At 40.6% G+C, this 15071-nt stretch overlaps 1 protein-coding gene across 1 annotated transcript in view; it reads left to right on the forward strand.

Annotated features, from left to right (window-relative positions):
• Nucleotides 1-15071, forward strand: part of noa1 (nitric oxide associated 1) — a 29645-nt gene that overhangs the window by 1953 nt on the left and 12621 nt on the right. The window contains exons 2-3 of the mRNA XM_060840474.1: nt 1059-1223; nt 9428-9645. Of these exons, the coding sequence (XP_060696457.1) occupies nt 1059-1223; nt 9428-9645 (383 nt within the window). The remainder of the gene's footprint in view (nt 1-1058; nt 1224-9427; nt 9646-15071) is intronic.

Genomic DNA, 15071 nt, shown 5'->3' on the forward strand with positions numbered 1-15071 from the left:
TACAAAGTATAATAAAAGGTGACATCTCAGCCCAGACAATGCAGTAAAGGTGTGCAAGATCATAGTCTGTCTGTATCCCAATCTTGAGTCAATCCGGATCTATTTATAAAATGGAATTTACATAATATTATTTCCTGCAGGTAGTGCATTTTTTGAGCAAGATAGAATGTATCTGCAAATACATTCACCCCATAGACTTGTGTGTGTGCATGCATGAGAGAGAGAGAGATTGCCTGTGTGAATATGAGTGCACATGAGTGTGTGTTTGCGTGTAAGCCTGGTAAAGTGTGTGTAATGGAGTATAAGCCTGTGAGAGGGTGTGTGAGAGTGTGGGTAAGGGGGGAAGGAATGTTGTGTGTGTATATGAGAGAGGGTCTCATGAGAGAGTGTGTATAGTGTAGTGGGGTCACCTGTAGTGTGACATGAACCCAAGATCCCGGTTGAGACTATCCTCATGCATGCTGAACTTGGCTATCAGCTTCTGCTCGGCCACTTTGTGTTGTTCCCTATCCTGAAGTCCACCTTGGAGGACGGTCACCTGAAGAGCCGAGGCCGAATATCCCTGACCGCTAAAGTGCTCCCCAACTGAGATTGTCTTGATTGTTGTCTATTGTCATAGCATCTGCTTGGTCTCGCCAATGAACAATGCCTCAGGGCGTTCTTGCCTGCAGCATATGAGATACAAACTGGGTCTGTATTCTTCCAAGTTTCAAAGAATAAGAAGTCCTTATTGAAACCTACACAATCCTTAGAGATAGACAAGATAGATGTAGGTAAGATGTTTTCCCTGATTGGGGATTATAGAAGCAGGGGACACATTTTAAAAATATAGCCACTTGGGATATTGCAGAGAAGACAGTATTTTACTGAGAGGTTTGTGAACCATTGGAATTTTTTACCACTGAAGGCTGTGGAAGCTCAGTCTTTTGCGTATGTATAAGGGAGAGATTGATAGATCTCTGGTTACCAGTGGTGTACAGAGTTATGGAAATAGGGTGAGGGAAAAGCACTCCAGTGTATGATCAGCCATAATGTTAAGTATTTGTTTTGTTTCACAGGAACAACATTAAATCTTCTCAAGTTTCCAATTATAAACCCCACACCATACAGAATGTTTCGAAGGTCAGAAAGATTGAAAGCTGCTAAGAATCAAACTGAAGCTGACCTCAGCGAAGAAGAGTTGAAGCAACTTCACCAACTGAAGAAACAGGGCTATTTGGTTGGTAAGGACCTTTACTATAATATAGTCATACAGCACAGAAACAGACTATCTGGGCCAACTATCAATGCCAACCACCTTTCCCAAAGGCAACTATTCCTACTTGCCTGCATTTAGCCCATTTTCAATTCATGTATCTGTCCAAATGTATTTTAAATGTTGTAACTGTATCCGAATCTATCACTTCCTCTGGTTCCAATTACAACCACCCTGTACATGAAAATGTTACATCTCAGGACTTTCTCCTTCCACCTTAAAAATATGCCTCCTAGTTATGAACTCCTCACCCTAGGGAAAAGACCTTGGCTATTCACCTTATCTTATGCCCCTCATCATTTTACAAGCCTCTATAAGGTCAGTCATCAACCTCCTATGTTCCAGTGAAAGAAGTCACAGCCTCTCCCTGTAACTCAAACCCTCAAGACCCAGCAATGTCCTGCTAAATGAACCGAAAGATGCTCGCTGGTTTTATGGCATGTTAAGACATGAGTGTGTAAGTGAAGTAGAAGTTAGGACGTAATGCAGTGTGGATTATGAAGTGAGGCCTAATTTGCTGATAGTTTAGCTTTTTGTTTTTGTGTTCCAAACAGTAAGTACCATTTACAGATCATACAGCACAAAAACATACTCTTCAGCCCAACTCGTCCATGCTGACCATGTTTCCCAAACTGAACTAGTCCCAGTTGTCTGAGTTTGGCCCATGTCTCTCTCAACCTATTTGAATGCTGTAACTGTACCTGAATCTACCACATGCAGTTCATTCCACACACTAACCACTCTCTGTGAAAATGTTGCCCTTCGGGTCCCTGTTAAATCTTTCCCCTCCCACTTTAAAAATATGCCCCCTAGTTTTTAACTCCCCTACCTTAGGGAAAGATATTTGCTATTCACCTTATCTATGCCTCTCATGATGTTATAAACCACTATAAGGTCACCTCTTAATCTCCTACAATCTAGTGAAAAAAGTCCCAGCCTGTTCTTATAACTCAAACTGTCCAGTCTCAGCAACATCTTGATACATTTTTTTCTGAACCCTCGTCAATTGAATAATATCCTTGCTGTAGCAGGGCAGCCAGAACTGTATGCAGTCCTCCAAAAGAGGCCTCACTAATGACTTGTACAACCTCAACATAATATCCCAACTCTTATACTCAATGGTCTGAGCAATGAAAACAAGCACCCTGTCTACCTGTGATGCAACTTTCAGCGAACTATGTACCTGAACCCCTAGGCGTCTCTGTTTGACAGCACCACCCAGTACCCTATGCTGAAATATTAATGAAAGCTGTTTCGTTAATGAGTTTTATAGGTATAAGCCAATTTTCTATTAAATGGTGGTGCTCTCGTCATCCGCCATTTAAGAAAATCGTTGACCTTGAAATTGAAACCCTCCTGATTTTAGTGTTTGAATTCTGTTCAGTGTAGTGCCAAAAGTAAATAAGAATCTACTAGTTTGAGAGGAGAGAGGCAGAAGCAAAAGCAAGTACTTAACTGGTTTCATCTTATGCTTTGTTGATTTGTACCACTTGCTGACTGATTGATTGATTGATTGTCTTTTAGGTAGTTGAGGAAGTTGGGATACTTAAATGACAGGATGCTAGTCAGAATGACGGAACTCATAATGGATATCCTTATTACGTGTGCTATGCCATCAGAGTTGATCAAATGTGGAGCTGAAAAAAGAATAGCAAGTCTAACAGCAACAGAGGAGGAGAGTCAACATTTCAGCCAGAACCTTTCATCAGAACTATGCCATCAGGACAATGAAACATGTTTAGTTAGAAATTGCTATTGGTTTTTGAAGAGGAATTAGTCTATAGTTTAAATTTGGAGTTCAGTTGGTCTTTGTATTGCATTTTCCCAAGTAATAGGTGACTACAATTTAAAAGTAACCTATTAACTATAAACTGATATATAAAATGGTTTTTATTATGGAGGTATACAGCATGGAAACAGAACCTTCAGTCCAACCCGTCCATGCCGGTGATGATTCAAGTTTTTTTAAATTAACAGAATAATCTGCGAAATCTGTTATTTAAGGCCCGCATATCACCTTATCCACAAATATTGACTTATACTCCACTGTACATAACATGTTAGAATCAACTAAGCTGGTTATTTGATTAAAACATACATTTTAAACGAGGTAAACATACTTGAAAATTACGATGCTGTAATCTAAAGGAATATCCAGGCATCAGAATTTTGGAGCTCCCTTTTCATCTAAATATGTTAATAGCATTAACTTGGATGATTGTGGTGTCCTTTAGATAATGTTTTAACATTATGTATTGTCATGTAGTGGATGGTTTTACCCTCCCATTGGGAAAGGCTTTTAAGCTTCAATCCAAACAAATCATTTTGATAAAGAAAGTGCTTCTGGCTGTTTTAATTTTATTTATGCTTTAAATGGACGATTAGTAGGATAACGGGAGTGCTGGTGTGAGCCTCAATCACATACCACTTTCTTCTGTTGTTGTTAGCAGAACTAGAAAATTGTGCAGAATGCAAAGGGTAAAACTTCAGGAGCAAAATAGCGAAGCATTGATGGCACATTCCATCTAAAGTGTCAGAGCTTTCATGGCTATAGAATAGTCGAGCGCCAGTTCACTCTTGTTGATAGCTCCATTCCATTGAGTTCCTCAACTTAACTAGAATTTGCTTAAGTGTCCAAAATTTGTCATGAACATATTGTAAAGTAAACACTTTCTCAAATTAGTCTATTTGAAAATCAGTTGTGTATGAAAATCAGACATTCTGTAATGTGGTAAGCATGAGTTCTAATTAATAGGTTAGTGAAATAACTTGACAGCTTGTCAAGATAGGTGCTGTATAACTGGTGGCTTACTGGGTAGTGCATTTATGTGCATCTTTTTTCCTGTTTTCCAGTAACCCTTAATCGGACTCAAAATGGCCAGAATCCGCCAACACAAAAACCAGAAAAATCAAAAATTCAATGTTGACTTAGTCCCGAGGTTGCTATTTTTAAACAATGTATCTATCTCTAAAAAATATCCTCAACAATCTTCTTTCAGTTGTATGTTACAATCTCCACCTGAAACTATATTATCTTGACCAACCTAATTGTAGCTGAAACATTAATGAATCACTTCTTCAGTTCTCACTGCATTAACAGACCAGCATAATTAAACTATTATGATCTGGAGATGTAGTGTCATGAATCTTTCATTTATAAAATTGCATTCCACCAAAAAGCTATTCCAGATGGCATACTTAACCGCGTGGACATGAGGGTTGCTGTTAACCTTTCTTTTTCAGTAGTATATTCCCCATTTGTGCTTTCAGAAGCCTTCACCTGGAAGTTGAGCCTTATCAAGAGCACTGACATCGATTTGGAATCTTGATAGTTCGAGTGTTAAAATTGCAGTTTTTTTCTCTGGGTGGCCATTTGTAGAGTCTTTGAGATGTACAGCACAGAAACCCTTCAGTCCAACTCGTCCATGCCGACTAGATATCCTAATTAATTTGGTCACACTTGTCAGCATTTGGTCCATATCCCTCTAAACCCTTCCTATTCATATACCCATCCAGATGCTTTTTAAATACCACTTCTACTGGCAGCTCATTCCGTACATGCACCACCCTGTGACTGACCAAGTTGCCCCTTTGGTCTCTCAAATCTTTCCCTTCTCACCTTCCAGTGTTGGACTCCCCCACTCCGGGGAAAAGACCATGTCTATTTTCCCTATCCATGCCCCTCATGATTTTATGAACTTTTTTAAGGTCATCCCTCAGCCTCTGACACTCAAGAGAAAATAGCCCCAGCTTATTCAGCAGCCTCTGCCTACAATACAAAGTCTCCAATCCTGGCAACATCTCTGTAAATCTTTTCTGAACCCTTTCAAGTTTCACAATATCCTTCCTATAGCAGGAAGACCAGAATTGCACACAGTATTCCAAAAGTAGTTTAAGATTATTCAGCAGTGTTCTATCATTCTAAGTTGCAAAATTCTTCAGACCACAAAGATGGTGATCCTGCTGGGTGTGGTTCCCCAGCCTGGAGAAAGTATAACAGCCTACCTTTAAGCATCCTTTCTAACACCCTCTCTCTATTCAGAGTAAGAGTGTATCTTTAAGGGTATGGTCTGTTACAGATACTGGTGTCCAAAAACACCCCTGTCCCAATACAGTTTCTTCCAACTTTGCAGCCCACCCTGACCTTGCTGACACATGTTGCCTTTCCAGGAGCAAAACTCTCCCAATGATATCACTCGGGTTGTCATCAGATCGCAGAAACCTTTCCACCATGCCAAGGTTGCTATCCACAGAGAAGTCAAAATTGGTAATGGAATACTGTCTTGCAAATACCTCTATTCTGGCATGGGACATGACCAGGTTTATTGCCTTTGAGTAGATAGTAGTATAATTGACCTGCTGCATTCTATGTGCTGTAGGTAAATGTATAATACGATTAGGGAGGGAGTTCCAGATTTTGACCCAGTGACATTTCCAAGTCAGGATGGTGAGTGGTTTGAAAATGGTTTGAAGGTGGTAGTGTTCCCATTTTATCTGTCCTTGCCTTCAGTTTGGATGTGATCATGGGTTTGGAAGGTGCTGTTGAAGGATTTTTGGTGAATTTCTGCAATGCATCTTGTAGACCACACTAACGCTGTGTACAGAGTGTGTGGTGAAGTGACTGAATATTTGTGCATGTGGTGCCGATGAAGTGGATTGCTTTATCATTGATGGTGTTAAGCTCCTTAAGTGTTGATCTATGTTCATCGTGACAAGTGGGGAGTATTCCATCACACTCCTGACTTGTGCCTTGTAGATGGTGGACAGGCTTTGGGGAGTCAGGTGGTGAGTTAGTTGCTGCAGTGTTTCTAGCCGCTAATGTGTCTTTGTGGCCACTGTTTATATGGTGAGTCTACTTCAGCTTCTAGACAATGGTGTGACCCCTGCCCCCAACCCCATATGGTATTAATAGTGGTGAATTGTAATGTTAATGCCATTGAATATCATGGGGCGGTGGTTAGATTATCTCTTTTTGAAGGTGGAATAACAATTTATTGTCACATGTATTTTTACAAAAAAGTGTAAAGTTTTATAAGTTGCCATACCAAGACCCTTAAATTATTAACACAAATCATAAGGAGGAAAAAATGTTAAAGGTTCATCACAATTCAATTAATGACTGTTAGGTTTGGGGTTGACTGGGAAACCAGTCCGAGACTGCCCTTTCATGCCAAGATGAGACCTCCATGCTGGAACAAAGCCTCCACATTGGATTGTTAGGAAACCTGGAAGCCGCCTCCAAAACAAGAACGAGCGCTTCACATCAAGACCAGACCTCTGTGCTAGGACTAGACTTTCACATCGGGCTGCTGGAATACTCGAAAGCCACCAAAGAAGATCTCCACAACAGAATGGGACCTCCATTCCAGGTTAAGACTGCCAAATCAGGAGACCGCCCCACCAAGTGCCATGCTCATACAGTCATTCCAGGCCATTGGAAGCCACCTCATCACTGGGCCTGGACTGGGAGAAGACTACTATTCCCAAAGTCAGTAAAAGAAAGTAAAGTACCATAATAAATGGAAAGTGCTTTTTTTTTTAAAAGCAAAGGAAGAAAATCTAAAGTAGACAGGCTCTGCTCCCTCCCTGTACAAGATGGCCATTGCCTGGCAAGTATGTGGTGCTGATATTATTAATCACTTTTCATCCCAAGCCTGAATATTGTCTGTCTGTATCCTGGATATTGTTGGCCTGGACTGCTGCTGAGTCTGAAAAAATACAAAAAAAACTGTAGATGCTGGAATCCAAAGTAGACAGGCAGGAGATTGGAAGAACACAGCAAGCCTGGCAGAGAAGGCTTGTTGGGCTGAATGGCCCACCGAGCTCTTCGGGGTCGGTGCTCCACAGCAGCCAATCCTTCCTGGAACTCCACTCAAATTTGCCCTAATGATCCAATTTACGATGCTAACCTTCACTTTCAAAAGCTCTGTGGTTGGGGTATTCAAAATCATGAGGGATCTGAACAGTGTAGGCAGGGAGAAATGTCTTCCTTTATGAAAGTATCGAGAACAAGATGGTGCAGATTTAAAAGTAATCAGTGAAAAGATCAAAAGTGATACGAGGAATGACTTTTTCGCATTGATCTGGAATGCACTGTCAGAGTGTAGTGGAAGAAATAACCTTTCATAAGGGGGTTGAATAATTACCTGAAAAGGAGGAATTTTGAAACATGGGAAGAATGCAGGAGAATTGCATGAGATGCATTGCTCATTCAAAGAGCCAGTGCATATGTGATAGACCAAATGACCACATTCTGAGATTGAGTATTAGTGAACCTGGCAAACTAATGTCATATGAGGTCATTATCTTTTATAATGCAAGCTCTCTAATATAATCTGAGTACTTCGACTATAATTCTAATCAGTTTGGTTTTATTTGTCTACCTTGTTATTTAGAAGAAGTGCATTTTTAGAGCTGAATTTTACTTGCTTTGCTCCATTGTGGAAAGATTAGTGTCAGTAGTGCTATCATGTCTTTTCCTGTACTTTTTACATAAAACATGCAAAGTAGATGCAAAAGTAAGTTATTGTGCCCTTAAATCCTGCTTTCTCATTCAATAAGACCATGGCTGACCCGTTTGTGTTTCAAATTCAACATTGCCATCTAACCCTAATGATCTTTGACTCATTCGTCCAACAACAATCTCTCTCTACCTTAAGAATATTCCTGACTCCACCTCCAATTCCTTCTGAGGCAGAGAATTCCAAACTTGCACAATCCTTGGAAAGAGGGGAAAAAAAACTCAATTTTTTTTGTTCTAAAAAGGTCATCTCTAGTTTTAAAACTGTATTCTCTGGTTCTGGATTTTCCGCAAGAGTCAACATCCTTTCCATGTCCTCCTTGTCCCAGACCCTCTTGGGATCTTGATACACCACTCAAATTCCCCTTCCTCTAAACTCAATTGTAAATGGGCACAGCTTGTCCAATCATTCCCCATAACAGTAGCCGCTCAGTCAGGTATCAACCTAGTAAACCCCCCTCTAAACTGTCTCCTATGCATTAATATCCTTTGAGAAGACCAAAACTGCGCATAGCAAGTACCAGTTAGAATCTTACAGCAAGGAAATATTCCCATCAGCCCAACTCGTCCATACTGACTAAGTTTCCCAAACTAAACTAGTTCTACTTGCCTGCATTTGGCCCATATCTCGAAACCTTTCCTAGTTGTGCACCTATTTAAATGTTGTAACTGTACCTAAACTTCCACTTGCAGTTCATTCTATTTGATCTCTGTAACTTGTAGAAGTTATTTTTATGTAAAAAAAATGAGGTCTGCAGATGCTGGAGATCACAGCTGCAAATGTGTTGCTGGTCAAAGCACAGCAGGCCAGGCAGCATCTCAGGAATAGAGAATTCGACGTTTCGAGCATAAGCCCTTCATCAGGAAAGTTATTTTTATATTCAGTTCCTATCATAATAAAGGACAGTATTCCACTAGCTACCTTAATCACATGCAGTACTTTCATGCCAATGGTTTGTGGCTCTGCACTAGAATACCTAGAATCTCTTCGCACCTCAGATTCTGCAGTTGTTCACTGTTTAAATATTGCACTGCCTTTTTTATTCTTACAGCTAAAATGAACAACTTCACATTTTCCCACATTATATACTATATGCCCAATTTCTCCTGCCCCATTTAACAAGGAAGCAGGTCTGTATGGAAAGTGTATCAGCTTCAAAAAATTTTCCTATGTTCCAGCAGAAATGAGCCTCATTGCCCTGTTTTCCTGTATTCTTTTAATATTCTGTTTGATTCCAACAAAGGGGTTTGCACTTATTTAGTTTGAGTTTTTCTTCAAACTTAATCGATAGGCTTTCACTGCCTACCAACTTTCTTGACTTGATACTAATTGATTTCCTTAGATTTTTTTTATCTTCAAATTCTTTAATGCTTCTATTCATTTGTTAGTGACTTCAGGCTCAATGATAATTTGCTTTTTTTTTAAAGCAGGTCACAAATTATTATACCAATTTTTTTATGAGTCTTCCTAATTGTTCAAATTCTGTTAATTTTTAAAAGTTTTATTTCATTCTTTCTCATTCTAATGAAATCAGTTATAATTCAGATTTACTTATCCATTGATGTTGATTTGATATGCTTCTAACATTACCATTTCAATGTTTCAGTTTACTGGCACTTGCTGATATTTGCTTTGTTTCCTTTGAGTTTAGGTAGAGTTGGTAGAACATTTCGTAACACTCAAGTGAGTGGAGAACGAAACAAACGAATAATTGAATGGGATCCAGATGAACTGTCCTTGAGTGCAGAGCCTGAAGAATCTAAGAAAGAAAATGTGTCAAACTCCGAAAAGGTGGTGGAATTCACATACAATGAATTGAAAGATGCTCGCTGGTTTTATGACACGCCTGGCATCTTAAAGCAAGACTGTGTAAGTAAAGTAGAATTTAGGATGTCATGCAGTGTGGATTACGAAGTGAGGACTAATTTGCTGATTAGCATTTTGTATTTGTACTCCAAACAATAATTACCGGTTACAGCCATACAGCACAAAAATATACTCTTCAGCCAACTCGTCCATGCCAACCATGTTTCCCAAACTAAACTAGCCCCAATTGCCAGCATTTGGTCCATGTCCCTCTAAACCTTTCCTATTTGTGCACCTATTTGAATGTTGTAACTGTACCTGAATCTACCATTTTCAGTTCATTCCACACACTAACCACCCTCTGCGAAAAGTTGCCCTTTGGGTCCCTTTTAAATTTTTCCCCTCCCACCTTAAAAAAAATATGCCTCCTAGTTTTGAATATCCCCACCTAGGGAAAAGCATTTGCTTTTCACCTTATCTATGCCCCTTGTGATGTTATAAACCACTATAAAATCACCCCTCAATCTCCTACGCTCCAGTGAAAAAAGTCCCAGCCTATCCTTATAACTCAAACCCTCCGGTCCCAGCAGCATCATGGTAATTTTTTTCTGAACCCTCTCCAATTTAATAATATCCTTGCTGTAGCAGGGTAACCAGAACTGTATGCATTTCTCCAAAAGAGGCCTCACTAATGACTTGTACAACCTCAACATGATGCCCCAACTCTTACACTCAATGGTCTGAGCAATGAAAGCTAGCATTTTAAACACTACCTTAACCATGCTGTCTACCTGTGATGCACCTTTCAAAGAACCAAGTACCTGAACCCCTAGGTCTCTTTGTTTGACAACTCTATCCAGGTCCCTACCATTTATTATACAATTCCTGCCCTTGTTTGTTCTGCCAAAATACAATTTTGCCTAATTCCAAATTAATTGCCATCTGCCATTCCTTAGCCAATGGATCCAATTGATCAAGATCCCTTTGTAATCTTGAATAACATTCTTCACTGTCAACTATACCACCAATTTTAGTGTCATCTGCAAACTTACTAATCATGCCTTCTAAATTCTCATTCAGATTGTTTATATAAATGACCGACAAATTTGCTTTAAATTCCAAATACAATATCCAAGCAAGAAAAGATGGGTAACAAAAGCAAACACTGATCTGGCAGCACCTGTGGAGAGAGAAAAAATTAGTTAATGTTTTAAGAAACAATTGGTTAATGTTTTGTGTATGTCATCAGTATTCAGTTTCAAAGAAGAGTCCTTTCAGACCCAAAAGATTAACTCTCTTTCTACCACCTCAGATGCTGTCATATCTTCTGACTTCTCCAGCATTTATTATTTCCGATCTCTAGCACTTGCAATATCTTGCTTTTATAAGATGAGTGTTCAGATCATCAAGCTCCAGTATAAAAAAGAAACTGCTTATCTTGCTTCAACTTGGTAATAAAAATATGAAAGCCATATCTTGCTTCTTGTTTGGTAAAGAAGTAACCCAGGTCCATGATGGAACTTCATTCTTCCATTGGATTTGAGGGTCATTTTCAGAATACACTGGTGGTATACACAGACTCCACCTTCCTATGCTACCAGTGTCATACTCTAAAAGATGTTGGAGCTTTATTTCAGTTAGCCACTCTCCATTAAATACTCTCCCATGATTGACTGACAGCCTACATTTTATTCAACCAATTCAAACCCAGTTAACTCAATATATCCATTAGGGTGGCACAGTGGTTAGCACTGCTGCCTCACAGTGCCAGGGACCCAAGTTCCATTCCAGCTTGAGTGACTGTGCAAACTCCATACAGACATTCCCCTCATGCCTGCGTGAGTTTCCTCCCATGGTCCAAAGCTGTACAGGTTGGGTAGATGCTAAAAATTGCCACCAGTGTCCAAGGATTTGCAGGCTAGGTGGATTAGCTATGTAAATACAGGATTATAGGAATGAGGTGAGTCTGGATGGGATGCTATTTGGAGGAATCGGTGCAGACTTGATGGGTCAAATGGCCTCTATATGCACTGTAGCGATTCTGTGAAAGTATCAGCTGTTCCCACATTCCTTCAGGCTGCATTAGACAATACCAAAAAGACCACCAGCTGCAATTTTTGGATTGTAACACAGCCATTGAGCTCTGACTTAATATTTACAATTGCATTGCAGTTTAAATCGTTGCTTTATTTTTAATAATTGGTGTGACCAATTCTTGCTGCAAATGTGTTGCTGGTCAAAGCACAGCAGGTTAGGCAGCATCTCAGGAATAGAGAATTCGACGTTTCGAGCATAAGCCCTTCATCAGGAATAAGAGAGAGAGAGCCAAGCCGGCTGAGATAAAAGGTAGGGAGGAGGGACTAGGGGGAGGGGCGATGGAGGTGGGATAGGTGGAAGGAGGTCAAGGTGAGGGTGATAGGCCGGAGTGGGGTGGGGGCGGAGAGGTCAGGAAGAGGATTGCAGGTTAGGAGGGCGGTGCTGAGTTGAGGGAACCGACTGAGACAAGGTGGGGGGAGGGGAAATGAGGAAGCTGGAGAAATCTGAATTCATACCTTGTGGTTGGAGGGTTCCCAGGCGGAAGATGAGGCGCTCCTCCTCCAGCCGTCGTGTAGTTGTGTTCTGCCGGTGGAGGAGTCCAAGGACCTGCATGTCCTCGGTGGAGTGGGAGGGGGAGTTAAAGTGTTGAGCCACGGGGTGATTGGGTTGGTTGGTTCGGGCGGCCCAGAGGTGTTCTCTGAAGCGTTCCGCAAGTAAGCGGCCTGTCTCACCAATATAGAGGAGGCCACATCGGGTGCAGCGGATGCAATAGATGATGTGTGTGGAGGTACAGGTGAACTTGTGGCGGATATGGAAGGATCCCTTGGGGCCTTGGAGGGAAGTGATTGAACTTGAACCCCATAGAAAAGTAGTCTTTCTCTTTTACTTAAAATCTCTGGACTAAATAGCCCCTGCCCCCAATTTTTAAGCATCAAAAAGAGGAAATGGAGGAAAAAGTTATAGATAGTACATGCTCCTGCCCTGTGCTAATGATAAAGGAAGTGAGGGGTGCATCGTTAAGCTGTTGTGGGTCTCCTGTCAAAATGTTGTTTTGTCCTGGATGTTGTCATGCTTCTTGTATTGTTGGAACTTGCAATCCTCTGTAAAGACCACATCTTTTAATTTTTCTTTGTTTTTAATTGTGGATTGACATGGAAAAAGGACTGTTTTCCCAGAACCCCTCCTGGTGTCTTGCATCCAATGTTTACCTTCGAACAGCATGTTAAAGGTTGATTGGTATTAATGTCACTCATTCTTCACTGAGTGCAAATTATCTCCTGCAGCTCGTACATTACAACAGTGACCACACTTTAAATTGACAGCCTTTGGATATGGCAGATGCTGGAGCAGTGCAACATTGCATTGTCAACTCTTCATTAATGTAGTTCTGTGATTTTTATCAAGTAAACCAATTGTAGGCAGAACTGACTGAATGATAGGTTCATGAGAGGCAACAGTAGAACCACCCATTGGGAACTTTGCAACAGATTTTTATGGTCTGCAAACTGAGAGACAACAGAAACACATTGGACTGGGAGGGGTCCATTGGGTGACAGTGAAATGTATATAGAGGTAATGTGTTTATAAGCATTGGGTCGGTTTGTGTAAACTTTATCAGGCAATGAAAAGGTAGCGATGACTATGGTGGATAAGGTTCCTGAGGGAGCCTGCACTTATTGGACTTTAGCAGAATGGGAGGTGACCTTATTGAAGCATACAAGGTTCTTGTGGGACTTGACAGAGGAGATGCGGAGAGGTTCTTTCCCCTTGTGGGAGAGTCTAGGACCAGAGGTGGCCATTAAGACAGATGAGGAAGAATTCCTTAGCAGTGATATTTATCAACTATAGCCACTGAGGAGGTGGTGGAGGTGGCTAATGTTCACCTTTACTTAAGAAAGACTGTAAGCAGCAGCCTGGGATGTATAGACCAGTGAGTCTGACATCAATAATGGGTACATTGTTGGTGGAGAGGATTCTGAGAGATAAGATTTATGTCAATTTGGATAGACAGGGACTGATTAGGGATTATCTTTATGCGTGAGAAATTGTGTCTCACTGATTTGATTGAGGTTTTTGAGGACATAACGAAAAAGATGAGGACAGCAGTAGATGCTGTCAACATGGACTTCAGTAAAGGTTCGCTTGATAGACTAATTAGTAAAGTTAGATCACATGGAATTCAGGGAGAGCTTGCCAATTGGATACAAAATTAGCTTTATGGTAGGAGAGGTTGCTTAAGAAACATTACTGGTAACAGGCTTCCGATCTGTAAAACAATGTTCCACGGGGATTGTTGCTTGGTCTGATTTTTTTGATTGTCATTATATAAGTGATTTGGATGAGAATTTAGGAGGCATGGTTAGTAGGTTTGTGGATGACACCAAAATTGGTGGTATAGTGGATACTGAAGAAGGTTATCTGAGATTACAAAGGGATCTTGATCACTTGGGCCAACGTGTTGAGGAGTGGCAGATGGAGTTTAATTTCAAAAAGGGTGACGTATTGTAATTTAAAATCAGCAAGGGCAGGATCATGCAGTTAATAGAGCCCTAGGCAGCCCCAAGATCAGAAACCTAGCGGTTCAGGTACATAGTTCTTTGAAAGTTGAGTCACTAGTAGACCAGGTGGTTAAGAAGGCATTTGGCATTCTTGCCTTCATTGCTCAGACCGTTGAGCGTAGGAGTCAGGAAGTCATGTTGAGGTTGTACAGGATGTTGGTGAGGCCTCTTCTGGAGTACTGTACAATTCTGGCCATCCTGTTACAAGAAAGATATTATTCAATTGGAGAGGGTTCATAAAAGATTTACCAGGATGTTGCCAGGACTGGAAAGTTTGAAATATAAGGATAGGCTAGGACATTTTTCACTGGAGCTTAGGAGGTTGAGGGCTGACCTTTATAGAGGTTTATAAAATCATGAGAGGCATTGATAAGGAGAACAGCAAGTATCTTTTCCCAAGGGTGGGGGCGTTGAAAACTAGGGGCATATTTTTAAGCTGAGAAGAGAAAGGTTTAAACGGAGCCTTAGAGGCATCTTTTTCACATAGGATAGTTTGTATGTTGAATGAACTGCCAGAGGAAGGGATAGGTGCAGGTACAATACAACATTTAAAAGGCATTTGGACAGGTATATGAATGGGAAGGATTTAGAGGAATATGGGCCAAACTCAGGCAAATGGGAATTTAGTTTAGTTTAGGAAACTTGGTCGGCTTAGACAACTTAGACTGAATGGTCTGTTTTCATGCTGTCTGACTACATAGCTGCATCCATGTCAAGACTCCCCAAAGTACTTCACTAATTAAATGCTACTAAATGTGTCAGTGATTTTACAACAGCAAGATCCTTCAACAGACAATTTAAAAAGCAGTTTTATTTGGGGATGTTGATTTAAGGATGATGTAGGCCAGGTGATGCAACTCTTCATTGTTCCTTAAATAGTGCTAGTTGACCTTG

This window comes from Hemiscyllium ocellatum, chromosome 2 (assembly GCF_020745735.1).
Source record: "Hemiscyllium ocellatum isolate sHemOce1 chromosome 2, sHemOce1.pat.X.cur, whole genome shotgun sequence".
NCBI lineage: Eukaryota > Metazoa > Chordata > Chondrichthyes > Orectolobiformes > Hemiscylliidae > Hemiscyllium > Hemiscyllium ocellatum.